Source organism: Miscanthus floridulus, chromosome 14, assembly GCF_019320115.1.
Source record: "Miscanthus floridulus cultivar M001 chromosome 14, ASM1932011v1, whole genome shotgun sequence".
In the NCBI taxonomy this organism is placed as follows: domain Eukaryota; kingdom Viridiplantae; phylum Streptophyta; class Magnoliopsida; order Poales; family Poaceae; genus Miscanthus; species Miscanthus floridulus.
The window spans coordinates 91,354,419-91,381,295 of NC_089593.1; the positions used below are offsets into that span (position 1 = coordinate 91,354,419).

Consider the following 26,877-nt stretch of genomic DNA (forward strand, 5'->3'; position numbering starts at 1 on the left):
TACTCTAGTCTACGGGCCTTCCTAATACGGGCTAAAAGAGGAATAACATTACTATAGAGAAAAACCGTCCATATGCACCTTTAGGTGTGCTCTATTTCCAAGCTAAGGCTTCTTTGGTGGAACGCAATATTGAAAAGGTGAAGATGTATATGCTAATTAGAGAAGTAAAAACACATGAACTTTGCAGGAATTGGACTCCCTTTGGAGTGTAGGAAAAGCAAATTAAAACTTAGGATTCGTATTCCTATAAATTAAGTTACTTAGCTTTCTTTGGTCCGCAGGAATCACTTGGTAGAAAAACATAGGAAACTTCCATTTGTGTTCGATTTCACATGGGAAACATGGGAAAACCTGAACTTAAACCTTTTTTTTTGTTTCCTACCACTCATCCAAACAAACATTTCTATAAAATCTTGTGTTTTTCGTTACTCTGTTTTATATGCATTTTTGTTCTATTCATCCATTTTTTTGTCCCGTTCGGCTAGTAAGTCGGCTAAAGTTGTTTCGTAGTGAGAGAAAAATACTGTAAATTCTAGCTAATAAGCCGGCTGATAAGTTTAAGCGAATAAACCCAAACAGGAAAGGATGTACAGCAAGGTCCTGTTCGCTACCTGGGGAACGACCCCCCTGTGAATAATTCCCAGCCGAATTGTTACTTTAATTTGTATAAATTTTCCACAGCTGGTATCGTTCCTGTCGTATGGGCCCTGCTGACCGAACGGAGCCTAAGAGCAACTCCAGCCCAGCATGCAAAGTGGGCCCCTATTTTTTCATTTGCATGCTAGCCTGCAAAAAATAGGGACCCAAATTTGCTTCCAACTCCAGCCCAAAACCCTATTGCTACCCCTCCAGCCCAAGAACGCCGCCAGCACCGGCGCCCCGCCCATGCGCCGCCGGCGTCCTCCCACGCGCCGCCAGCACCGGCGCCCCGCCCGTGCGCCGCCAGCACCTCCCGCGCTCTGCTATCAGCTTAGCTAGCTCACACACCCAAGCAGATGGAGGGCAAGGAGGAGGATGTCCGCCTGGGTGCCAACCGCTACTCGGAGCGTCAGCCCATCGGCATGGCAGCGCAGGGCACGGAGGAGAAGGACTACAAGGAACCCCCGCCGGCGCCGCTGTTCGAGGTGGAGGAGCTGACGTCCTGGTCCTTCTACCGCGCCGGGATCGCCGAGTTCGTGGCCACCTTCCTCTTCCTCTACATCAGCATCCTAACGGTGATGGGGGTGAGCAAGTCGCCCAACAAGTGCGCCACCGTGGGCATCCAGGGCATCGCCTGGTCCTTCGGCGACATGATCTTCGCGCTGGTCTACTGCACGGCGGGCATCTCCGGCGGCCACATCAACCCAGCAGTCACCTTCGACCTCTTCCTGGCGCAGAAGCTGTCGCTCACACGCGCGCTCTTCTACATGGTCATGCAGTGCCTGGGAGCCATCTGCGGCGCCGGCGTCGTCAAGGGGTTCCAGCAGACGCTGTACATGGGCACCGGCGGCGGCGCCAACGCCGTCAACCCCGGCTACACCAAGGGCGACGGGCTGGGCGCCGAGATCGTCGGCACGTTCGTGCTCGTCTACACCGTCTTCTCCGCCACCGACGCCAAGCGCAGCGCGCGTGACTCACATGTCCCCATCCTCGTGCCGCTCCCCATCGGCTTCGCCGTTTTCCTCGTCCACCTGCGGATCCGCGAGCTCCGGGGAAGACGGTGGACCTCGCCGGACCTTCTACATGGACCAGTACTTCGCCGGATCCGCGAACTCCGGGGCGGAGCTCGCCGGATCTGCGGGGTCTCGCCGGACCGCCGGGAGGAGCCGGGAGGAGTCGCTGTGGGGAGGAGGTTCCGCGGTGCTCGTGTGGAGAGGAGAAGGATGCGGCCGCATGCGGGAAGAGGAGCGGCGGTGGAGGAGCGGCGGCCGCGTCGGCGGGGCGTCGGGGGCGGAATAGGAGCCCCTGGTTCCTGGGGACCTGAAACTAAAATTTGGGAGTTCTCCTAAAATGGGAGTCTAAGTAGGAGCCCCATTGGAGTAGTTTTTTTTTTCTCAAGCCCTTAAAATTGGAATATGGGCTTGTTTAGGGGCTCCACTGGAGTTGCTCTAATACGGTTAAGCCGTGGGTTGAAAAGTGAAACTTTTCCCACAAGTTATTTATTACTGTATATGTATGTGCGAGAAAAGAAATTGCCTAAAAAAAATCCTGTGCCACCAGATGGATGGTCCCACCTTCCTCCTCCCATCAGATCTCACCAACCGCGCCCCAAACCAAAACCACACGAACCAGAGTGGATTATAAATATGCCCTCCCAAACCCCTTCTCTTTCCCGTGCTCCTCTCTTCCTCCTCACCTATCATCGCCGCAGTGCCGTCTCCTCCGCTCCCGTCGTCCGGGTAAGCAACAGCGCGCCCCCTCGCTCGGGTTCCTGTTCGTTTCGCGCTGGCTGTCGTGGGGAATCCGTGTGTACGTGCGTGGTCGATGCTCTGTTTCTGCCCGCCCCCGCGCGCCGCCCGATCGGCCTGGGGGCGCTGCCGGGATCGGCGGTGGGCTGGCCCGCCCATTTCTCTCCTGATCCGGCCGGGTTCGGTCGTGGGGCTGGTGATGCGGGTGGGTTTGTTCGGCTCGGCCCCGAACAGAGCTCTGGATCTGACTGAGCTCTGCTCGATTCAATGGATCAATTAGAGTGGGCAGCTGGTTCGTTCTCGCTTGGCTCGCGTCGGGATTAGATCTGATACTTCCGTTCGGATCGGGTGCTGGTGTGGTTCGTTTCGCCCGCAGGGGTTTTTGGATCTGCGGGGTTTAGTTTAGTTTAGTTTAATCCATGTTTTTGAGGAAACAGGAGGGATCAGCTGGAATAGTTCAGTCCATGTTGACTTCAGTGACAACGACTAGTACTGGCTCTCTGCTCCGTTCGCACGCCTCGGTCGAGATCCAAGGCACTTTTATTATCCACTAGACATGATCTCTGTATTTTGTAGTAGTAGCTTGTGCTGGTACTAAGCGCGATCAAGCGCCTGTCCTTTGACTGGCTGGCTGCCCTTCCGTATGGTTGGACTTGTGAGATCTTTCGGATTGGGAATTCGGGATATACCGTGAGCCACTGCGTGAACTGGTGGAGGGTGGACTGCCATGTGCCGTGCTGATGTACTGGATCCACCCACTGGTAACCAATTATTACTAGTTAGGTCAAGTGTATCTAGTTGGCCAGCACCCACCCCTCGGGACTGGGCCTACTTTCTGTTGGAGGTTGGTGGTATGCCCCTTACCTATCTGACCTACCTACTAACCTACCTACTAGGATAAACATATTTTGTTCCTTGATTGAAACTTTAATTTCACTATAGTTTAGTTTTTTTCTTGTTTGGAACCAGTGGATCTGATGCGACTCAGGAGTTTTCTTAGATATACTAAATTCATCATAGTGGTATAGTGGGCACAATTCTGTCTTTGTTGGATTATCAGCTATATAGAGTACGAACATGGAGTCCATAGTTACCATTTTGATTGGCAAAGGGTTATCATGGAGCGATTCTTAAGTTGTACGTATAATATGGATGCCTGATCGGTGTTGCAAGATCACATTTTCAATATGCTCTTTTATCAGCACGATCTTAATCATATTGTTCTCATCCATATTCATGTTCCCTGTTACAAAAGTTCTCAAGGTATTTCGAATTTCTAATTGTAATTCTATTTACGGCGCAGAAAGATGGCATCCCACATTGTTGGTTACCCTCGCATGGGCCCCAAGAGGGAGCTCAAGTTTGCCCTTGAGTCTTTCTGGGATGGGAAGAGCACCGCTGAGGATCTTGAGAATGTTGCTACCGACCTCAGGGCCAGTATCTGGAAGCAGATGGCTGATGCTGGGATCAAGTACATCCCCAGCAACACCTTCTCCTACTATGACCAGGTCCTTGACACCACCGCCATGCTCGGCGCTGTCCCAGAGCGTTACTCATGGACTGGAGGAGAGATTGGGTTTGACACCTACTTCTCCATGGCCAGGGGCAATGCCACTGTCCCTGCTATGGAGATGACCAAGTGGTTCGACACCAACTAGTAAGTCCTTTGCCTGCTACTAATGGTAATTTCAGTTTCAGATTTTGTATTGAATATTTTTGCTGACAAACTTTGTTCTACTTTTACAGCCATTTTATTGTCCCTGAATTGGGCCCTAACACCAAGTTCTCCTACGCTTCTCACAAGGCTGTTAACGAATACAAGGAGGCTAAGGCGGTACGATACACTCATTATATTTCTGTTATCTCCGTTTAATGTGCTAACCTATTCTCCTAATGTTAATTTCCTACTTGTGTACTTGATTGTCTGATGGTTGCTAATACATTCCTATTTCTTTTGACATCATAATTACCCGATAAAGTCATTTGATAGTTTAGCATGCTGCCTTCAGCTAATTGAACCTCAAACTAGTAGTGATCATTCATTTTTAATCCTGCACTTAATTAGTAATTTTGGATTAACACAGAAACTGGGATGTACATCCAGATACCTAATTGGTGTAACATTTTGGAAGCTTGTTATTGTGATATTGTCAGATCAAATTGGTTGCAAAGAAACTTGGTACTTTTGAGCTTTCTAGTTCATTGTTTGAACTTGAGCGTTGACACTTTGACCAAAAATGGCTTTCTTCATGAAAATGACAATTTCAGGCTACAGTAAGAATGTTTCCTGAGTTGTATTGTGCCTCTGACAAGTTGGTCTGATCTTGCTTTTGTTGTTTTGTTTTTCTTATTTTGCTCTGTTGGAGATTGTCTGAAAAGGATTCCGAGTTTAGTGTATTTTCATTTTTCCTGTGTCATAAGCAGTGGGGCACATAGAGTGGTTGCATTATTTCTTTTGTGTTTGTTTACTCTGAAATATAAAAACAGGTGCCTTTTCTTGCAAGGATTTCATCTACTTGCTTGTATGGCTTATATGTTGTCGCCTCATGCAGCTTGGTGTTGATACCGTGCCAGTACTTATTGGACCAGTCTCATACCTGTTGCTCTCAAAGCCTGCCAAGGGTGTGGAGAAGGGATTCCCTCTTCTTTCCCTTCTTAGCAGCATCCTCCCTGTCTACAAGTAAGATTATAAACAAGTTACTAGCTACTGCTGGCCCTTGAGTTTTCAGTTGATAATTTGATGCATGATGATTGTAGGGAGGTCATTGCTGAGTTGAAGGCAGCTGGGGCTTCATGGATTCAGTTTGATGAGCCCACTCTTGTCCTCGACCTTGATTCTAACAAGTTGGCTGCATTCTCTGCTGCATACGCAGAACTTGAATCTGCACTTTCTGGATTGAATGTGCTTGTCGAGACTTATTTTGCTGATGTTCCTGCTGAATCATACAAGTATGTTATTCATGTTGCTAGTTCACCCTTTTTGCAACCATTGTTCCTCCCAGACCCTTTTGTAATGACAGCATACTCACTGTTCTTTGAATGCAGGACCCTAACATCTCTGAGCGGTGTGACTGCTTATGGTTTTGATCTTGTCCGTGGAACCCAAACTCTTGGGCTTGTCACGAGTGCTGGTTTCCCTGCTGGAAAGTACCTCTTTGCTGGTGTTGTGGATGGACGCAACATCTGGGCTGATGATCTTGCTACATCTCTCAGTACTCTCCAGGCTCTTGAGGCTGTTGTTGGGAAGGGTAATCATACTTTCACTGTTTATCTGTCGTTAGATTAGATTTGGTTACAGTTGGCAATATCTGATAATGCCTACCATTTGTTCAGACAAGCTTGTTGTATCAACTTCCTGCTCACTCATGCACACCGCTGTGGATCTTGTGAACGAGACTAAGCTTGACAGCGAGATTAAGTCTTGGCTTGCTTTTGCTGCCCAGAAGGTGGTTGAGGTTGATGCTCTTGCCAAGGCATTGGCTGGTCAAAAGGATGAGGTATGGCAGTTTTGTTCTCATTCTCTGCTGTCTTAACTAGTCCTTGGTGTTTCTTTTTCCTGCATACAAACTTATACTGGCCTATTCATTTCTGCAAATGTCATCTACAGGCTTACTTTGCAGCAAATGCTGCTGCTCAGGCATCGAGGAAATCCTCTCCCCGTGTGACCAATGAAGAAGTCCAGAAGGCTGTGAGTACCTTGCCTGAGGCTTAAAAGCTTACACCTGCTAGTCCAATTTTAACGTGTACCAACCTCTTTCTGTATACTGTTACAGGCTGCTGCTCTCAAGGGCTCTGACCACCGCCGTGCAACCACCGTTAGTGCTAGATTGGATGCCCAGCAGAAGGAGCTCAACCTCCCCGTCCTTCCCACGACTACAATTGGTTCGTTCCCGCAGACTGTGGAGCTCAGGAGGGTCCGCCGTGAGTACAAGGCGAAAAAGTGAGTAACATTTAATACTTATACTTCACTTGTCTGTATTTTGGCTGTATTTCTTATTGGAAATTCACGTTGCAGGATCTCTGAGGAGGAGTATGTCAGTGCCATCAAGGAGGAAATCAGCAAGGTTGTTAAACTCCAAGAAGAGCTTGACATCGATGTGCTTGTGCATGGCGAGCCCGAGGTTAGTGCTCTTGAAGTTGTTCTGCTAGTTTTTGCTGTGCGTTTGAGATAATAAATTACGATATCATAATTGTAGAGTCACATTTAACTTCATTGGCCTGTGTTTTACAGAGAAACGATATGGTTGAGTACTTTGGTGAGCAGCTCTCTGGTTTTGCCTTCACCGCCAATGGCTGGGTGCAATCTTATGGATCAAGGTGTGTCAAGCCACCGATCATCTATGGTGATGTGAGCCGCCCCAACCCAATGACTGTTTTCTGGTCGAAGACGGCACAGAGCTTGACATCTCGCCCAATGAAGGGAATGTTGACTGGTCCAGTCACAATCCTCAACTGGTCATTTGTCCGGAATGACCAGCCAAGGTCAGTAACTAAAGCAGAAGGATTTAGTTTATGGTTTTCAGAGCATTAGTTTCTTCCATTTAGAGACTGACATATTGCTCCTATCTTCCAGATTTGAGACTTGCTACCAGATTGCTCTTGCGATCAAGAAGGAGGTCGAGGATCTTGAGGCTGCTGGTATTAAGGTTAGCATTTTTTTTACTTTTCTTGGTTTATCATTTAATCAAGAGCTTTATGTACATTAATGATTGATCATATTGCTTATATTATCTCACTGCCCTTTGCAGGTTATCCAAATCGATGAGGCTGCATTGAGAGAAGGTCTGCCACTCCGCAAGGCTGAGCACGCTTTCTACTTGGACTGGGCCGTCCACTCCTTCAGAATCACCAACTGTGAAATCCAGGACACCACCCAGGTCATTCTCTTGAACTGCGCTGTGGAGCCTTGTCAGTGAGTCAGATATTCACATCAACATTTCTTCAAGACATTCCACCTGACTTTCCTTCTCTTGACAGATCCACACCCACATGTGCTACTCCAACTTCAACGACATCATCCACTCCATCATCGACATGGACGCCGATGTGATCACCATCGAGAACTCCCGGTCCGACGAGAAGCTCCTCTCCGTCTTCCGCGAGGGTGTGAAGTACGGCGCCGGCATTGGCCCCGGTGTCTACGACATCCACTCCCCCAGGATCCCGTCCACCGAGGAGATTGCTGACCGCATCAACAAGATGCTCGCGGTGCTCGACACCAACATCCTCTGGGTGAACCCCGACTGCGGTCTCAAGACCCGCAAGTACCCGGAGGTCAAGCCCGCCCTAACCAACATGGTCTCTGCAGCCAAGCTCATCCGCACCCAGCTCGCCAGCACCAAGTGAGGACCGGCGTCTCTGCCATGTCTTTTCCTTTAATTACAAGGAGGGTGTCGTCGAAGCCATTTGTTTCCAATAATCAGGGTCCCCTGTGTCCTTTCTTCTCCGTCTGTTTTTAGATTAGTATTTTTCTTGGCGCGATGATCGCCCCGCGCAATACCTGTTTTACTCTGTTTGGTGGTTCTGAGGCAAGTTGGCCGTGTACTTGTATTGTAAAACTGAGTTGGATATCAGCAGTGTTTCATCTGCCACTCCGAGGTGTGTTCCGGCTCAAAGTAAAGATCTCGTATCGGCAAGTTAATAGCTAATTGTGTTTGCGCTCAGGTTAATGGTGCACTGTGTGCTATACACTGCCATTGCCAAGTCTTTCATTTGTCTATCTTGGACTGCGCGAGCTGGAACTGGAACAATCAGGTTTACCAGCTGAATTTTTTGGGTGATTTGTGGTAAACTCCCAGCTGCAGAGCACTCTGTTTTGCTTGCTTTGATAAGGTACACATGGTCTATTCTGCTTTGCCTTTGGCACACCTGAGGTACGGACGTACGGTCTCCGTGCACTACGTCGTGTTTTTATATAGATACATGCACGACACTGTGCGCGATTGCAAAGTTGACATCATCAACACATAATTACAAGCAACACTTGGGCACTTTCGTTCCACTTGCAGTTTTGCACTGCACCATCTAAATAAGCAGCAGGCAGAGTTGCTAGCTTTGCAGGGTGCGCCACACGGCTATGATGACCGCAACGAGCACGGCCACCGCGGCAGCAGTGTTCACCAGCAGCTGCCGTCCTGGCCCCGGCGTCATAGTCGCCGTCTCATCCACCTTTCCTCTCAACTCAACGCCTGGCTCATCCGCGCGTTTGGTTTTCCTGCTCTTCTTCTCCGGTGGTGGTGGTGGTGGTGGCGGCCTACTGTCTTTGCTGTCTTTGCCGTCTTCCTGTCTCGCCATGGTCATGGTACTGGCATCTTGCAGTTGCTTCTTCTTCGGTGGTTCCTCTGCACCAGGAGGAGGAAGCGGTGCCGTAGGAGGCGGCGGGACCGAGACTGGCGTCTGCCACAATGGGGGAGTCTTTGGCCCAGGAGCAGCAGCCGGCGTCCGCGTCCCATATCGCGATGTCGCCGGTTTCGGCTCCTCGGTGCCCGCCCCTGTCAGCTCCTCAGCGGCGGGCTTCGCCATAACTGGTCGACGCTGCGGCGTCGGCTCTGAATAAACAGGAGGGCGAGCTTGTTCGGTTGGCGGTGGCGACGGTCGTGGCGCTGTCGGCTCTGAATAAACAGGACGGCGAGCTTGTTCGGGTGGTGCCGGCGGCGGTGATGGGCGTGGAGCCGGCGCCCGCGGTGGTTCAGGGTAAGTAGGAAGAGGTGACGGCGGCGGTGGTGGAACACGCTGCGGCGGTTCATAATGATAACTTGGAACAGGAGGCGGAGGTGGTGGTGGTGGAGGCTGGCGCAGCGGCGGCGCTTCAGGATACTTAGGAGGCTGAGGCGGTGATGGACGTTGACGTGGTGGCTCACGATAAGCACGTGGTGGCGGCGGCGGGGACGGAGGCCGACGCGGCGGCGGTGGCTCAGGACGCGTTGGAGGAAGAGGCGGTGATGGACGCTGACGTGGTGGTGCTGGTGCTGGTGGTGGCGGTGGCAGTGGCGGTGGCGTTGGTGGCACAGGATAACTTGGGAAACGAGGTGGCGATGGGGCCCGACGCGTTGGCGCCGGCGGGGGCGCCGGCTCAGAATAACTTGGGAAATGAGGTGGCGATGGGGGTCGACGCGTTGGCGGCGACGGTGGCGGCGATGGCGATGGTGATGGCGATGACGATGGCGGCGTTGGTGGCACAGGATAACTTGGGAAATGAGGTGGCGATGGGGCCCGACGCGTTGGCGCCGGCGGGGGCGCCGGCTCAGAATAACTTGGGAAATGAGGTGGCGATGGGGGCCGACGCGTCGGCAGCGGCGGGGGCTTTGGCTCAGAATAACTTGGGAAACGAGGTGGCGATTGGGGTCGACGTGTCGGCGGCGACGGTGGCAGCGATGGCGATGGCGATGGCGATGGTGATGGCGGCGACGGCGGCTGTGCCAGTGGACGTGTCGGCGGCTCAGAGTACGCAGGAGGCCAGCGAGGCTCTGGCGGCGACGGAGTAGGCGGCGACGACGAGGGCGTGGCGGCGGCGATTGGGAGCGTGATGACGAGCTTCTCGCCCTCGAACCTGGCGCGGACGCCGTCGGTGTCGCAGTTGTCGGGGAGGCGGAGGTCCTTCTTGAACCTGGCCCACCGGCCGCCCCTGGTGGGGCGCTCGCCGATGGCGCGGAGCACGCCGTGGTTGTCCACCTGCACCCTCACCTGATCCTTGCGGAACCCCGGCAGCGAGATCTCCACCACGTCCTGCTCCTCCCCGGCCAGCTTCCACTCCACATCCGGCTCGAAGTCGTCGAACACCCGCTCCGCCGCCGCGCTCCGCCGTCGGTCCATGGCGGCTGGCCGGAGACTGACGCCCACCAAATAAAGCTGCTCGCTTTTGCCGCGAGCGAGCGTACACGACAGCAACCCCTCGACGTGTATTTATGGTATTGGTATTGCACGGCGTGGTGGCGTGACGACGCCGAATTGCTGCCATGGAAGGAGGGAAGGGTTGCTTGCATTGGTGAGGATGCGCAGCACAGCAGGAGGCAGCCGCAGCTGACATGGAGTGAGAGCTGTGGCTTGGGTCACCTCCGTCCTTGGGCCAAGGACATGGTTCCTTTCTTGCTGCCCTGCCTGTGTGGTGGTGGCCTCCGATCCATGGCTCCCATTCCATAGTGGATGGAGTGCTAGCTGAAGCACGAAGGCAAGACCAAAGCACACGTGACTTGCATTGCGGGTCTATGTTAATTCCGTGGCTCGAAATCAAATTAAATTACGATGATTGATTGCTATAAACTGATTGACACAAGATGTTGAATTGTTCAGGGCCCAGTTGCAGTGCACTGTATTTCAGTTGTGGGTATTCTTTTCTGAACCTGAGCGTTAGCATGTTAAGACAATATATATGGGCCTAGGCCCGTACAAGATTTATACCAGTCAGTTGGCCCAACAAAATCCTGAGCATGAGCAGGAGTAGTCGGCACTTGACAGGTACGTGGGCCCGTGTTAGCCCACGACACGCGTCGTACGGACATGAGCGTTTTATTTTAAAATTTGCAAAGTGGGAAACACGAGTCCATTGGCTATGTGAAAGTGAAAGACGACACAAATCTATCGATTGAATGGCAGAAAACTAGGAGAATTCACTCTATCGTTACGCTGGGATAGTCCAATGCTAGAAACTTTCTATGCCTATTAATTTATTTAGACACTATACTTAGAAACTGTTTTTAATAGATAGTTGTTAAAGAATATTTTTTGTCCAATCACAAATCTTCTCTCTTCATCATCTAACATATCACATCTCTTCATGCCTTGGTTCTTGTATACACATGGTTTCTTATCTAAGAAATCATTTCCTCATTTCTCTTCTTTAATTGTAGCGACCCATCATCCTTTTTTCTTAGTTGGCACCTTAATTAATGAACATAGAAACTATGCAGTTTATTAGTTGGAGTGCCCTACTTGCAGACTAGGCCATTGCTTGGTCTCCATTTTTCTTTTTCACCTCAATCTTATACTGAAAAGAACATATGTACAAAAGTCCACCAATTTAGTAAATATGCTTGAATAAACATGACACATTCTTAAGAGAACGTGTTGTTTTTTAGAGTTTATTAAAGGATTATGCCCTTGTCCATTTTGCTTGAATAAACGTGACATATACTTAAGAGGTCGTGTTATTTTTTTAGACTTTACTGTATTAAAGGATTATGCCCTTGTCCATTTGCACTACAGCAGGCATAGGTCATTTTTAGCGCCTCACTTGAGTAACCTTCACAACGATAGTTTGGCTAAAGACCTTTGCATTGCTCTAGACATCATTAGATTGAGTAGTGGCCTATGTCTTTAGTACAAGCGAGGCTTCGCTCAGCATGAAACTAATCACACTTTAAGACATAAGTGAGTTGTCATGTACCTTTAAATGGTGCCATATGCCCCCTCCCCCTAAACAAAAACCCATATCATCATTTTTATAATTAACCTTTGTTGTCTGAGGCCATGTTTATTTTCACTAGAGATTATAAAAAGTGCACTTGTACAGTCACAAATGCAAACAAACATGCAAATTGTGCAATCATACTATAACAATCTAGCCTCCGGGTTGCTACAATTTAGCAATCTACTCTTCCTATGCTTACACCAGACTGTGATATCCGAGAAATAGAAGTAGACATACAGGTTGTAAAAAATTACACACATTTACCATCAATTACAGGAAGTACCAATTGGATTGTTTTTCTAACAGCAGAATTTGCTAGAGGACACCATTAAAATGTGGCTTTTGCCACGGGCCACTAAGAGTCTGTCTTTGCCAAAAGACATTCTAAATCTGGACTAATATGGTACAAGACACCAAATTCATTATTACATTTGATTTTATTTAATAGACAACCCCGTGAAATGACAAATATGCCTTTGCCTTTTATCTTCTTCCCGAACACCTCTTGAGATCCCGTCACTTGTAGTCGTTCGTGTCGCACGGAAAGGCATGGAAGAAGACCGTGGCATGGCGCACCTCTCCTCTGCTGGTGGTGCCCGCAGAAGGTGGCTGCGGCCCTTGATGGGTGCGTGACGACGACATCGCTGTAGTGTTGAGATGGCGGACTAGAGGGGGGTGAATAGTCTTTTCTAAAATTAATCGCGTCAGCTAACCGAAACAAATGCGGAATTAAAACTATCGGTCTAGCCAAGACTACACCCTCTATCTAAGTTCACAAGCACCTTAAAAAGATCCTAATTAGGCAACAAATGTGTCGGGCTAGCTAGAGCTCACCTAATCAATTTTAGAGCAAGGTCACACAAACCTATGTACTAGTACTTTACACAACCGAGGGAGCTCCTACACAACTAGTTAAGCAAAAGCACAAAGCCCATAAGCTCACTAATAATGCTCAATAATAAGGCTACACAAGTGTAGGGGGTACGACCCCGGATACCCACAGCAGACTACATGGGCTGTGCCCCCAGGGGCGGCCCAGCCCATAAGACGAAGCCTTGTGGAGCACGGCATTGCTCGGCGCGCTCCGCAAGACACCGGAAAGATATCCTAAAGATACTACGAGATCTGTTAGGATACGTATGATCCCATGATTCATGTAATCTGTTATTACTTTCCGGTTATCTCCTAGATCTAACCAACTTGTAACCCTGCCCCCCCAGACTATATAAGGCGGGAAGGGACTCCCTCAAAACACACACCATATCATACGATAGCCAATACAATCCAACAGACCACAGGAGTAGGGTATTACGTTGTGCCGACGGCCCAAACCTGTCTAACTCTTGTGTCTCTGTTGCCTTCTTATTCTCGATTACACGCATCTCTGCCGATCAATCTACCTTCGTGGGATACCCCTCGGAGGACTACCGATGATATTCTGTCGACAGTTGGCGCGCTAGGTAGGGGTGTGTGTGCTATTTCCATGTCGAACAAGATGGTACGTTTTGCAGGCTCTTTGTCCCTCCCACAGCCGGGCCAGATCTTCATGGTCGGATTGATCTCTTGGATCATCAATGCTGACGGAGTCGGAGAGCTCATCGAGCCGGTGCAGATCGATACTGCGTCGATCACCCCAACACCTGTGACTACAGATTCGATCTTGGAATTCCCACTAAGGTCGTCTTCATCGACAACTCGATGCCTGCTTCCCCGTTGCTCAAGGAGACAGATCAACAACAATGATCTGATTGCATCCATCGATCAGGTTGGCCAGAAGCTCACCGATTGCCTCTCCATCGCAGAATCGGCTCTGACCACTCTTGTTCAGTGCCGACCACCCTCCGATTCAGATCTATTGGAGGTCGATTAGGAAACTCCAGGGGTTACGGCCCTACCCTTCAGGCTCACCAGCACTGCCACCGCCTATCAAGATGCCCTAAGGGACAAGTTCACCGACCAGATCGCCGACCAGCTCTCATCGACTATCAACATGATACACGTCGGCCGATGCCCTGAAGCATCCCTCCAAACCATCCTGGACGAAAGTCCAGACTCCGAGTTCTAGGGCTCCATGGAGACCGTCGTCGAAACCACCACCGTACAACCTCCTTTCCCGCCTTTCTGTGGAGGCAGAATTTTTAATGTCAGCATCGACATCCCCCCACGGAATGGGGAAACCGAGGAGGAACGTGCCGCCCGCGTCAACAGGAACATCAACCGTGCGCAGCGCCGAGCAACCGAGGATGCCCTTGTGCTAGCTGAGGCTACTCACAACGAGGAACCTAGGAAGGCCATGCCCACTTCACCGTAACCTCGACGACAAATTTGTCCATGTCGACGGCCACGACGTCTACAAGACTCCAAGCGCCAACTTGGTTACGGCCGCCAATGAACTCGTCGGGCTCCAGCAAACACCAGAGGTCGCCAAGGTCGCCGCCATGCTTAAAGCGGTGCACTGCCAGGTCAATGAGATCCACCAGGATCAGAGACCTTCATACTCGATAAGCTCGATTCGCTGATCCACCGCCCCAAGATCAAATCGCCGCCCCAGCAGAAGCTGTTTCGCCGACCAGCATCATGATGATGCACAACCCCTCCAGGGGGAGCTAGGGGGCACCGCATCGACTACCCTCATCAACATGACCAAGAGGTCGAACAAGACGTCCGAGCGCACCTCAACAACCTCTAGGACGCACGATGTCAAATCGATGGGCGCCGTTTTTCTCGCCATGAAGAGGAAGTACGCCAGCGTCAAGAGTACGGGCAAGAGTTCAGAGATCCGAACGTAGCCCTCCAGCCACTCAACGCCGGCAACGTGGCATATGGTGACGATCCCAAGGGGACCCGAGCATTCATAAGGGCACTCCGGACACTCCAGTGGCCCCGTGGTTTCAAAATCACCGGGGTCGAGCCCTATGAGGGACGGATGAACCCCACACAATGGCTACAGGCTTATGCCACTGATGTGCGCACCGCCGAGGGAGATACCAGCGTCATGGCAAACTATCTTCCCGTCATGCTCATGCCAACTGTGATGAACTAGTTCACCAGCCTTGCCTCGGACTCCATCGGATCCTAGGAAGAGCTGAAGAAGGTCTTCATCGACAACTACATGGCTACATGTACTCAGCCGAGCACCAAGCATGATCTGAACCACATCTAGCAGAAGCCGTCTGAGCTCCTCCATAGCTACATCAAATACTTTTTCGAGATGAGGAATTCTATTCCTAACATCATAGAAGCTGAGGTCATCACCGCCTTCGTTCGAGGACTCCATCACCGTGACCTCCGCTCCAAGTTTAATCGCAAGCCGCCAAAAGGGATTAGCAAGATGATTACGACCACCGATCAGTACGTCGACGCTGAGGAGGCCGAAGTGCGCTTCAACGAGGATGTGGGCACTCACCGCTCAACTCACCACAGCGATGAGTGTCTCGACGACCGATGCCACAACGACCGCCGCTACGATGATCGCAGTCATCACCGGGACAGTGGCCATGATCGGCCAAAAGGATCCAAATCTGGTCAATACCGCCACCGCCGACCAGACCACATCGTCACCGCCGTTGATGAACCTCGTGCCAAGCACAACTATGACGAGCAGTATAAGAAGATCCTCGAAGGCCCATGCCCTCTCCACAAGAATAGCAAGCACAAGATGAAGGACTGCCTCGGCTTGGCTAAGGAGTTCCAAGCTAAAAAGCTGAACGACGACGACAACGATGGAGCCAGAGGCCACCGACCACCTAGGGACAACAACAACGCCTTCTAGGATCATGACAAAGTGGTCGCCGCCATCTTCGGGGGCCTCACCGCCACTGAGAGCAGAAGAGATCGGAAGCTCACCGCCCGCCGGGTGCTCGCCATCAACGCGGAAAACACCGTCACCAACCCCATCTATCGCCCCTGGTCTAAGGTCCCCATCACCTTCAGCAGGGCCGACCAGTGGGCGGACATCCCCTACATAGGATGTTTCCCCCTAGTTCTTGACGCAACCATCCAGAAGGTGCTTTTCAGAAAAGTACTCATCGATGGCGGAAGCACTCTGAACCTCCTCTTTGCCAGAGCCCTAAAGGAGTTGGGCCTTGGGATAGGAGACCTCACATCCTCCGACTCCTCCTTCTTGGGTGTGGTACCTGGCCGAGCATCCAAACCGCTTGGAGAGATCACCCTCCCGGTACAATTCGGCATGACTAGCAACTACCACGTCAAGCACATCAACTTCTACGTCGCCGACTTCAACACCGCCTACCACGCCATACTTGGTCAGCCAGCTCTGGCCAAGTTCATAGCCATATCGCACTATGCCTATCTGGTGCTGAAGATGCCTTTGCCTGTAGGAGTTCTAGCCCTATGGGCCAACCTCTCCATCGCCTACGCCTACGAGACAGAGAGTCTTGCCCTCGCCGAAGCCACCGACCTCTCCATCCAGATGGCTAACGTGGTCACCGACACTAAGACGGTGCCCGCCGACGACCTAGAGATCCCATCGCTGGAGCCTCCTCGCGCCTCCACCAAGTCCAAGGAAACAAAGGAGGTCAGCCTTGGCCTCGACGACCCCTCCAAGACCGTGAAGATTGGGGCTCACCTCGACCCCAAATAGGAAAGCGCGCTCGTCTCCTTCCTACATGCCAACACCGATGTGTTTGCTTGGAAACCCACAGACATGCTGGGGGTACCATGGGAGAAGATCGAGCATTCCTTGAATGTCTCACCGACCATCAAACCGATCAAGCAGAAACTCCGACGATTCGCATCAGACAAGAAGGAGGCTATTAGAGTAGAAATAAAATGGCTCCTAGCTGCCGGATTTATTAAAGAAGTGTATCATCCTGAGTGATTAGCAAACCCTGTTCTCATTCAAAAAAAGAATAAAGAATAGAGAATGTGCGTTGATTACACTGATTTCAACAAACACTGCCCTAAAGACCCCTTCGATTTGCCTCGGATAGACGAGGTTGTAGACTCCACCGCTGGCTATGAACTGCTCTCCTTCCTTGATTGTTACTCCGACTATCACCAGATATCCCTCAAGGAAGACGACCAGATCAAGACATCGTTTATCACGCCTTTCGGTGCGTATTGCTATACCACCATGTCCTTCGAACTCAAGAATGCCGGGGCAACCTACCAAAGGGCCATCCAGATGTGCCTCGATCAACAGATAGGCCACAACGTCAAAGCTTACATCGACGATGTGGTCGTCAAGTCCAAGACCACCGACAATCTTATCGCCAACCTTGAAGAAACGTTCGCCAACCTAAAAAGGTACAGATGGAAGTTGAACCCTTCAAAGTGCATCTTTGGAGTTCCATCCGGCATACTCCTGGGCTACATTGTCAGTGCTCGTGGCATCGAGCCCAACCCCAACAAGGTCTCCACCATCACCAACATGAAATGGCCAACTTGCGTAAAGGACATATAGAAGCTTATAGGCTGCATGGTTGCTCTCAGCCGCTTTATATCGTGCCTCGGCGAAAAGGGACTACCATTCTTCTTACTCCTCAAGGCCTCTGAGCGCTTCTCCTGGTTGGAGGAGGCAGATACAGCTTTCGAGCAGCTCAAGTTGTTTCTAACAAAGCCTCCGATCATGACGGCGCCTCAACCAGATGAAACCCTACTGATCTACATTGCCGCCACTTCTCGCGTCGTTAGCACAGCTATCATCGTCGAGTACGAGGAAGCCGGGCACGCTTATAAGGTACAACGTCCAGTCTACTTCATCGGTGAGGTCCTCAATGAGTCCAAAACTCATTGTTCTCAAGTTCAGAAGCTGTTATACGCTATTCTAATCACGTCGCGCAAGCTCCACCATTACTTTGAGTACTACAAGATCACCGTGGTCATCGAGTTCCCTCTGGGGGACATCCTCCACAACAAAGAGGCCAGCGATCGCATCATCAAGTGGGCTATCAAGCTTGGCACTTACTCCATAGAGTTTAGAAGTAGGCCTACCATCAAGTCACAGGCGCTCGCTGACTTCGTTGCTGAGTGGACCGAGATCCAAGATCCCATCCCCGCTACTTGCCTGGAGCACTGGGTGATATACTTCGATGGCGCCCTCAACATCAACGGTGCTGGTGCTGGCATTTTATTCATTACGCCGACCAAAGACAAGCTCTGATATGTTCTCTGGATTCATTTTCTAGCCTCCAACAACACCGCCGAATATGAATTATGTCTCCATGGACTCCGTATAGCCGTCGAGCTCGGCGTCAAACGCCTTATGGTATATGGAGACTCCGCGCTGGTCATCAACCAACTCAATAAAGATTGGTCCTGTTCCAGTGAGAAGATGGACACATACTGCGCCGAAATCAGGAAACTCAAAGGGAAGTTCTACGGTATCGAGTACCACCACGTGGTATGAGATCCAAATCAGCTCGCCGACCACCTATCTAAGATAGGATCTTCTCACACTGTGGTTCTACTTGGGGTCTTTGTTCAAGATCCCTTTACGCCACCCATTAAGGAAGAGAAGGAAGTTCAAGAAATCCCCCCTGCCGAGCAGTTGGTACTTACAGTACCTTCGCCGGCCGCCGACTAGAGGGAACAGTTCATCAAGTACCTAACCAACGTTGACGTACCCGCCGACAAGACCGAAACTGAACGCCTAATCTATCGAAGCAAGTATTACATGCTGGTGGATGGGAACTTGATGAGAAAAAGTGCCATGGAAGGGATACTGCAGAAATACATCACCCAAGAAGAGAGAGTGAAACTACTTCTCGAAATTCACTCTGGTTCTTGCGGCAATCACGCGGCCTCGAGAAACCTGGTCAGCAAAGCTTTCCAAGCTGGTTTTTACTGGCCCATGGCCATCACCGATGTAGAAGACCTCGTCCAACGTTGTGAAGGATGTCAATTTTTTGCCAAGCAGATACACGTGCCGGCGCAGGAGTTGCAGACCATCCTAGCTTCTTGGCCTTTCGCATGATGGGGACTAGACATGATCGGCCCTTTCAAGCCAGCGCCAGGTGGTTTCTAGTATGTGTATGTTGCCATCGACAAGTTCTCCAAGTGGATCGATACAAACCGCTTGTTTCGGCTACCGCAAAGAAGGCAGTCGAGCTCTTCGAAGATATTATCCACAGATTCGGTCTACCGAACAGTATTATCACCTACCTTGGAACTACATTCACTAGTCATCACTTTTGAGACTTCTACGAAGACCGATGCATCTCCGTCAAATACGTCTCTATTGCCCATCGTAGAGCCAACGGCTAGGTCGAACGGGCGAACGACATGATCCTTGATGCCCTCAAAAAGAGGCTATATCAGAAAGAGAAAAAGCATCCGAGCAGATGGCTCAAAGAGCTCCCGGCTATGGTCTGGGGACTACGTACTCAAGCTAGTCGCAGCACCGGTGTGTCTCTATATTTCTTGGTCTACGGCTTAGAAGCCATACTTCTAGCGGACATTGCCTTCCGAGCACCTAGGGTGGAACATTATAATGAAGAGCAAGCCACAGCTGTTCGGACAGAGGACGTCGATAGGGCCGAGGAAGAATACCAGATCACTTGTATCCGCACAGCCAAATACCTAGAAGGCTTGCGAAGATACTACAACTGCCACATCAAAGGTTGTTCATTTGTTGTCGGCGACCTCGTTCTCCATAGAAAACAGAAAACCGAAGGGATGCACAAGCTCTCCTCCCCCTAGGAAGGGCCTTACATGGTCAAAGAGGTTACCTGACCAAGGTCTTACCGGCTATGTGACTTGGATGGAATCGATATCCCCAACTCATGGCACATCGAGCACCTCATACGTTTCTATCCTTAAAACGCTCCAGATATGTACTCTCCACTCCATGATAAATAAAGTTTTTGTCGCCATAATTTGTCTCCGATATTTCTCCACTATGGTTTAATCTCCATTTCCAGTCGCCAGCTCTAAGCTACTCCTTAACGAACTCCAACACGTGATCTCCATAAATGCCCCACCACGTTTCTCCATATCTCCGAGATATTTCGCCAACCGTCGAGCAACACATGTTCTGCTCTGTGTTCTTTGGAGAAGACCTAGTCTCCGGTCTCTCCCTACACGTGCTACGGGCTCCATGCTCTGCGTTATGGGTGGTCGGCTGCAGTTCCTTGGTCACGCCTATTCCTCCTACACGTGCATGGGCTCCGCGCTCGACGTTATGGAATATGGGCTAGCCAAGGCCAAGAGCCCAGTAAAGAACTAACTGCTCGGACGCTGCTTATACTATGTATAGTCACGTTAGGGTTAATACTACAATGATTTTTCACCGAAATACTGGCAAACTGCATAAACATGCACATGCCACTTTACAACATTTATACACATACATAAATGTTTGTCTGCGCCCTCACGCGTTTTAACTATCCTCTCCAGCTATTACAGATTACTCTCTGAGCAGGTCATTGGGCTTGGCCTTCACCATCCATCTCGCCGAACAGGTCAACATCGCTGGCCAGCCTCCTCACCGTGTCCTCCACCTCATCTTCCAGCAGCTGCTGCTTCGTCACGCCCGTCCCTCTGGTGAATCTGGCCCCTATCGCTTGAAGATCAATGGAGGGGTAGTGGGACCAGACCACCGCTAGGGCATGGGTCACAACAGAGGCAGTGGCATTGCGGTTGTAGCTCTTGAAGTTCTCCTGTGCCGCCTTGCACTTATCGATGAAGGTGTTCGGACGGGGCGGCCTGTCGTCAGGCTGAGGAGCTGCCTCCATGTCGATGCAGTCGAGCACCGGCTTGATACCGGCAACTACAGCGTCGAGCTTACTCCTCTAGGTTCTGGCCTCTTGCTCCAGCACATCGAACTGTGCCTTGGCCCTCCGACGGTAGTCTGCAAGCATCACAAGGGTCTGTCAAGCAAAGAAATTACTCCAGTAGTAACTCCGACCATGAAGCACTCACCTTTCAGCTCCTCAGCCAGCTTCTCTGCTCGCCCAGCCGTCTTCTTCTCCTCCTAGAGTTGACCGACGACTTGGCGCAACTGGCCGAGCTTCGCGTCTTGCTCTACAAGCATAACGGTCGTCAGCAACAATAAGACTTCAGTAATGCAAAGCAAATTCGCTGATCTGCCATACCTTTTCTCTGCTCGGAGACGTTTCTCAGCTGCTCCGATTTGCGCTCCAGCTGCTCAGAAACACTCATCAGCTGCTCGGAGACAGTGGCCAGCTGCTCGGACCTACCCCGCAACTGCTCGAACATGGTCACCAGCTGCTCGGATAGAGCCCCCTTTTGGTATTCCAGATCCTGCACGTTAGACTCGACAAGATCCCGCTCGCACTGGGCCCTCTGGACGTTTTTCTCCATAGTTTTCATCGCCTCCTTCAGTTTTGCATTCTCCTCGGCGAGGGGTTCCATCCTCTTGATCAGCTGTCGCCGTTGTTCAGTGGTTCAAGGTATGCCCTGCAAAAGCACCAAGATTATGAAGAACTCCAATCTCCAACGTCAAAGACGAACATTACAGAAGCAACATTTACCTTGATCTGCTTCATCACTGTGGAAAGGGTGTACTCTAGCCTCCTGAGCTCCCTGGTGGTGTCCTCCTCTTCCATGACCAACACTTCATCGCCCCACTTGTGGAGGATTCGGACGGCTTGAGGTCGTGATTCCTCACGCTCAATCTCTTCCACCTCGTCCTCTTCCTCCATAGCTGGTGGCACCACCTGGGGGCTCGATGGCCGCACAGCGTGGCCTGCTCCTCTGGTACCACCGGTTCCTCCGCTCCCGACTCCGGCGCGGCGTCGGCAACTCCAGCATCCGCCTCCGAAGACCTGGCGGTGGCGATGGGGAGCGTGATGATGAGCTTCTCACCCTCGAACCTGGCGCAGACGCCGTCGGCATCGTAGTTGTCAGGGAGGCAGAGGTCCTTCTTGAACCTGGCCCACCGACCGCCCCTGGTGGGGCACTCACCGGTGGCGCGGAGCACGCCGTGGTTGTCCACCTGCACCCTCACCTGATCCTTGCGAAACCCCGGCAGCGAGATCTCCACTACGTCCTGCTCCTCCCCGGCCAGCTTCCACTCCACACCCGGCTCGAAGTCCTCAAACACCCGCGCTGCCGCCGTGCTCTTCGGTGGTTCCTCTGCACCAGGAGGAGGAAGCGGTGTTGTAAGAGGAGGCGGGATAGAGACTGGTGTCTGCCACAATGGAGGAGTCTTTGGGCCAGGAGCAGCAGCCGGCGTCCGCGTCCCATATCGCGACGTCGATGGTTTTGGCTCCTCGGTGCCCGCCCCTGTCAGCTCCTCGACGGCGGGCTTTGCCATAGCTGGTCGACGCTGCGGCGACAGACTTGGCGCTGGCGGCGTCGGCTCTGAATAAACAGGAGGGCGAGCTTGTTCAGTTGGCGGTGGCGACGGATGTGGCGCTATCGGCTCTGAATAAACAGGACGGCGAGCTTGTTCGGGTGGTGCCGGCGGCGGTGATGGGCGTGGAGCCGGCGCCCGCGGCGGTTTAGGGTAAGTAGGAAGAGGAGGCGGCGGCGGCGGTGGAACACGCTGTGGCAGTTCATAATGATAACTTGGAACATAAGGCAGAGGTGGTGGTGGTGGTGGAGGCTGGCGCAGCGGCGGCGCTTCAGGATACGTAGGAGGCTGAGGCGGTGATGGACGCTGACGTGGTGGCTCAGGATAAGCACGTGGTGGCAGCGGCAGGGACGGAGGCCGACGCGGCGGCGGTGGCTCAGGACGCGTTGGAGGAAGAGGCGGTGATGGACGCTGACGTGGTGGTGGCATAGGATAACTTGGGAAACGAGGTGGTGATGGGGGCCGACTCGTCGGCGCTGGCTCAAAATAACTTGAGAAACGAGGTGGCGACGGTGGCGGCGATGGCGATGGTGGCACAGGATAACTTGGGAAACGAGGTGGTGATGGGGGCCGACTCGGCGCTAGCGGGGGCACCGGCTCTGAATAACTTGGGAAACGAGGTGGTGATGGGGGTCGACGCGTCGGCGGCGATGGTGGCGGCGATGGTGATGGCGATGACGATGGTGATGGAGAACGATGCGGCGCCGCCTCGGAATAACTTGGAATAAGAGACGGGGGTGGTGGAGATGGACGTGGTGGCTGCGGCGGTTCAGGGTAAGCTAGAACGGGAGGTTGTGGTGCCGATGGACGGCGATGTGGTAATGGTGGTGACGGTGGTGAAGGAGGAGGAGGAGGCAGCGGCGGCGGCTGTGCCAGCGGACGTGTCGGCGGCTCAGAGTACGTAGGAGGCCAGCGAGGCTCTGGTGGCGACGGAGTCGGCGAGGGCATGGCGGCGGCGATGGAGAGCGTGATGATGAGCTTCTCGCCCTCGAACCTAGCACGGACGCCGTCGGTGTCGCAGTTGTCGGGGAGGCGGAGGTCCTTCTTGAACCTGGCCCACCGGCCGCCCCTGGTGGGGCGCTCGCCGATGGCGCGGAGCACGCCATGGTTGTCCACCTGCACCCTCACCTGATCCTTGCGAAACCCCGGCAGCGAGATCTCCACTACGTCCTGCTCCTCCCCGGCCAGCTTCCACTCCACACCCGGCTCGAAGTCCTCGAACACCCGCGCTGCCGCCGCGCTCTTCGGTGGTTCCTCTGCACCAGGAGGAGGAAGCGGTGCTGTAAGAGGAGGCGGGACAGAGACTAGTGTCTGCCACAATGGAGGAGTCTTTGGCCCAGGAGCAGCAGCCGGCGTCCGCATCCCATATCGCGATGTCGATGGTTTTGGCTCCTCGGTGCCCGCTCCTGTCAGCTCCTCGGTGGCGGGCTTTGCCATAGCTGGTCGACGCTGCGGTGACGGACTTGGCGCTGGCGGTGTCGGCTCTAAATAAACAGGAGGGCGAGCTTGTTCGGTTGGCGGTGGTGACGGACGTGGCGCTGTCGGCTCTGAATAAACAGGACGGCGAGCTTGTTCGGGTGGTGCCAGCGGCGGTGATGGGCGTGGAGCCGGCGCCCGCGGCGGTTCAGGGTAAGTAGGAAGAGGAGGCGGCGGCGGTGGTGGAACACGCTGCGGCGGTTCATATTGATAACTTGGAACATGAGGCGGAGGTGGTGGTGGTGGTGGAGGCTGGCGCAGCGGTGACGCTTCAGGATACTTAGGAGGCTGAGGCAGTGATGGACGCTGACGTGGTGGCTCAGGATAAGCACGTGGTGGCGGCGGTGGGGACGGAGGCCGACGCGGCGGCGGTGGCTCAGGACGCGTTGGAGGAAGAGGCGGTGATGGACGCTGACGTGGTGGTGGCGGTGGCGGTGGTGGCACAAGATAACTTGGGAAACGAGGTGGCGATGGGGGCCGACTCGTCGGCGCCGGCGGGGGCGCCGGCTCAAAATAACTTGAGAAACGAGGTGGCGACGGTGGCGGCGATGGCGATGGTGGCACAGGATAACTTGGGAAACGAGGTGGTGACGGGGGCCGACTCGGCGCTGGCGGGGGCGCCGGCTCAGAATAATGCGGCGACGGACTTGGCGCTGGCGGCATCAGCTCTGAATAAACAGGAGGGCGAGCTTGTTCGGTTGGCGGTGGTGACGGACGTGGCGCTGTCGGCTCTGAATAAACAGGACGGCGAGCTTGTTCGGGTGGTGCCAGCGGCGGTGATGGGCGTGGAGCCGGCGCCCGCGGCGGTTCAGGGTAAGTAGGAAGAGGAGGCGGCGGCGGTGGTGGAACACGCTGCGGCGGTTCATAATGATAACTTGGAACATGAGGCGGAGGTGGTGGTGGTGGTGGAGGCTGGCGCAGCGGTGACGCTTCAGGATACTTAGGAGGCTGAGGCGGTGATGGACGCTGACGTGGTGGCTCAGGATAAGCACGTGGTGGCGGCGGCGGGGACGGAGGCCGACGCGGCGGCGGTGGCTCAGGACGCGTTGGAGGAAGAGGCGGTGATGGACGCTGACGTGGTGGTGGCGGTGGCGGTGGTGGCACAGGATAACTTGGGAAACGAGGTGGCGATGGGGGCCGACTCGTCGGCGCCGGCGGGGGCGCCGGCTCAAAATAACTTGAGAAACGAGGTGGCGACGGTGGCGGCGATGGCGATGGTGGCATAGGATAACTTGGGAAACGAGGTGGTGATGGGGGCCGACTCGGCGCTAGCGGGGGCGCCGGCTCAGAATAACTTGGGAAACGAGGTGGCGATGGGGGTCGGCGCGTCGGCGGCGACGGTGGCAGCGATGGTGATGGCGATGACGATGGCGATGGAGAACGATGCGGCGCCGCCTCGGAATAACTTGGAATAAGAGACGGGGGTGGTGGAGATGGACGTGGTGGCTGCGGCGGTTCAGGGTAAGCTGGAACAGGAGGTTGTGGTGCCGATGGACGGCGACGTGGTAATGGTGGTGACGGTGGTGAAGGAGGAGGAGGCGGCGGCGGCGGTACCAGCGGACGTGTCGGCGGCTTAGAGTATGCAGGAGGCCAGCGAGGCTCTGGCGGCGGCGTGGCGGTGGCGATGGGGAGCGTGATGATGAGCTTCTCGCCCTCGAACCTAGCGCGGACGCCGTCGGAGTCGCAGTTGTCGGGGAGGCAGAGGTCCTTCTTGAACCTGGCCCACCGGCCGCCCCTGGTGGGGCGCTCGCCGGTGGCGCGGAGCACGCCGTGGTTGTCCACCTGCACCCTCACCTGATCCTTGCGGAACCCCGTCAGCGAGATCTCCACCACGTCCTGCTCCTCCCCGGCCAGCTTCCACTCCACATCCGGCTCGAAGTCCTCGAACACCCGCTCCGCCGCCGCGCTCTGCCACCGGTCCATGGCGGCTGGCCGGAGACTGACGCCCACCAAATAAAGCTGCTCGCTTTTGCCGCGAGCGAGCGTACACGGACAGCGACCCCTCGACGTGTATTTATGGTATTGGGATTGCACGGCGTGGTGGCGATGGCGTGACGACGCCGAATTGCTGCCATGGAAGGAAGGAAGGGTTGCTTGCATTGGTGAGGATGCGCAGCACAGCAGGAGGCAGCCGCAGCTGACATGGAGTGAGAGCTGTGGCTTGGGTCACCTCCGTCCTTGGGCCAAGGACATGGTTCCTTTCTTGCTGCCTGTGTGGTGGTGGCCTCCGATTCCATCGAGCTGCTACTGACACTGTAGTGGATGGAGTGCTAGCTGAAGCACGAAGGCGAGACCAAAGCACACGTGACTTGCATTGCCGGTCTATGTTAATTCCGTGTCTTGAAATCAAATTAAATAAATTATGATGTTGAATTGTTCAGGGCCCAGTTGCAGGGCACTGTATCTCGGTTGTGGGTCTTCTTTTCTGAACCTGAACGTTAGCATGTTAAGACAATATATATGGGCCTGGGCCGGCCAAGATTTATACCAGTCAGTTGGCCCAACAAAATCCTGAGCATGAGCAGGAGTAGTCGGCACTTGACAGGTACGTGGGCCCGTGTTAGCCCACGACACGCGTCGTACGGACATGAGCGTTTTATTTTAAAATTTGCAAAGTGGGAAACACGAGTCCATTGGCTATGTGAAAGTGAAAGACGACACAAATCTATCGATTGAATGGCAGAAAACTAGGAGAATTCACTCTATCGTTACGCTGGGATAGTCCAATGCTAGAAACTTTCTATGCCTATTAATTTATTTAGACACTATACTTAGAAACTGTTTTTAATAGATAGTTGTTAAAGAATATTTTTTGTCCAATCACAAATCTTCTCTCTTCATCATCTAACATATCACATCTCTTCATGCCTTGGTTCTTGTATACACATGGTTTCTTATCTAAGAAATCATTTCCTCATTTCTCTTCTTTAATTGTAGCGACCCATCATCCTTTTTTCTTAGTTGGCACCTTAATTAATGAACATAGAAACTATGCAGTTTATTAGTTGGAGTGCCCTACTTGCAGACTAGGCCATTGCTTGGTCTCCATTTTCCTTTTTCACCTCAATCTTATACTGAAAAGAACATATGTACAAAAGTCCACCAATTTAGTAAATATGCTTGAATAAACATGACACATTCTTAAGAGAACGTGTTGTTTTTTAGAGTTTATTAAAGGATTATGCCCTTGTCCATTTTGCTTGAATAAACGTGACATATACTTAAGAGGTCGTGTTATTTTTTTAGACTTTACTGTATTAAAGGATTATGCCCTTGTCCATTTGCACTACAGCAGGCATAGGTCATTTTTAGCGCCTCACTTGAGTAAC

The 26,877-nt window shown here is 52.7% G+C and overlaps 5 protein-coding genes across 5 annotated transcripts; 4 read left to right on the plus strand and 1 right to left on the minus strand.

The window, feature by feature from the left end:
* The first annotated feature begins 995 nt into the window (after positions 1-995).
* On the plus strand, positions 996-1,988 carry LOC136503984 (aquaporin PIP1-2-like). Its single transcript, XM_066498885.1, has one exon. It carries the CDS (start codon positions 996-998, stop codon positions 1,986-1,988), a length of 993 nt encoding a protein of 330 aa, XP_066354982.1.
* A 265-nt stretch (positions 1,989-2,253) lies between these two features.
* On the plus strand, positions 2,254-7,978 carry LOC136505419 (5-methyltetrahydropteroyltriglutamate--homocysteine methyltransferase 1-like). The gene is made up of 14 exons (XM_066500574.1): positions 2,254-2,378; positions 3,691-4,044; positions 4,134-4,221; positions 4,940-5,067; positions 5,145-5,336; positions 5,433-5,635; positions 5,721-5,884; positions 5,995-6,075; positions 6,161-6,327; positions 6,403-6,508; positions 6,619-6,869; positions 6,961-7,033; positions 7,136-7,264; positions 7,365-7,978. The coding sequence occupies exons 2-14, from the start codon at positions 3,695-3,697 to the stop codon at positions 7,731-7,733; spliced, it is 2,301 nt and encodes a 766-aa protein (XP_066356671.1). The 5' UTR covers positions 2,254-2,378; positions 3,691-3,694; the 3' UTR covers positions 7,734-7,978.
* A 1,245-nt stretch (positions 7,979-9,223) lies between these two features.
* LOC136503986 (uncharacterized) lies at positions 9,224-9,871 on the plus strand. The gene has a single exon (XM_066498886.1). The coding sequence runs from the start codon at positions 9,224-9,226 to the stop codon at positions 9,869-9,871; it is 648 nt and encodes a 215-aa protein (XP_066354983.1).
* Positions 9,872-15,982: 6,111 nt separating this feature from the next.
* Positions 15,983-18,340, plus strand: LOC136503987 (uncharacterized). The gene is made up of 2 exons (XM_066498887.1): positions 15,983-16,330; positions 18,266-18,340. The coding sequence occupies exons 1-2, from the start codon at positions 15,983-15,985 to the stop codon at positions 18,338-18,340; spliced, it is 423 nt and encodes a 140-aa protein (XP_066354984.1).
* Positions 18,341-24,833: 6,493 nt separating this feature from the next.
* Positions 24,834-25,471, minus strand: LOC136503988 (inactive protein RESTRICTED TEV MOVEMENT 2-like). Its single transcript, XM_066498888.1, has 2 exons — positions 25,111-25,471; positions 24,834-24,994 (listed from the first exon to the last, which is right to left on the minus strand). The coding sequence occupies exons 1-2, from the start codon at positions 25,469-25,471 to the stop codon at positions 24,834-24,836; spliced, it is 522 nt and encodes a 173-aa protein (XP_066354985.1).
* Between the last annotated feature and the right edge of the window lie 1,406 nt (positions 25,472-26,877).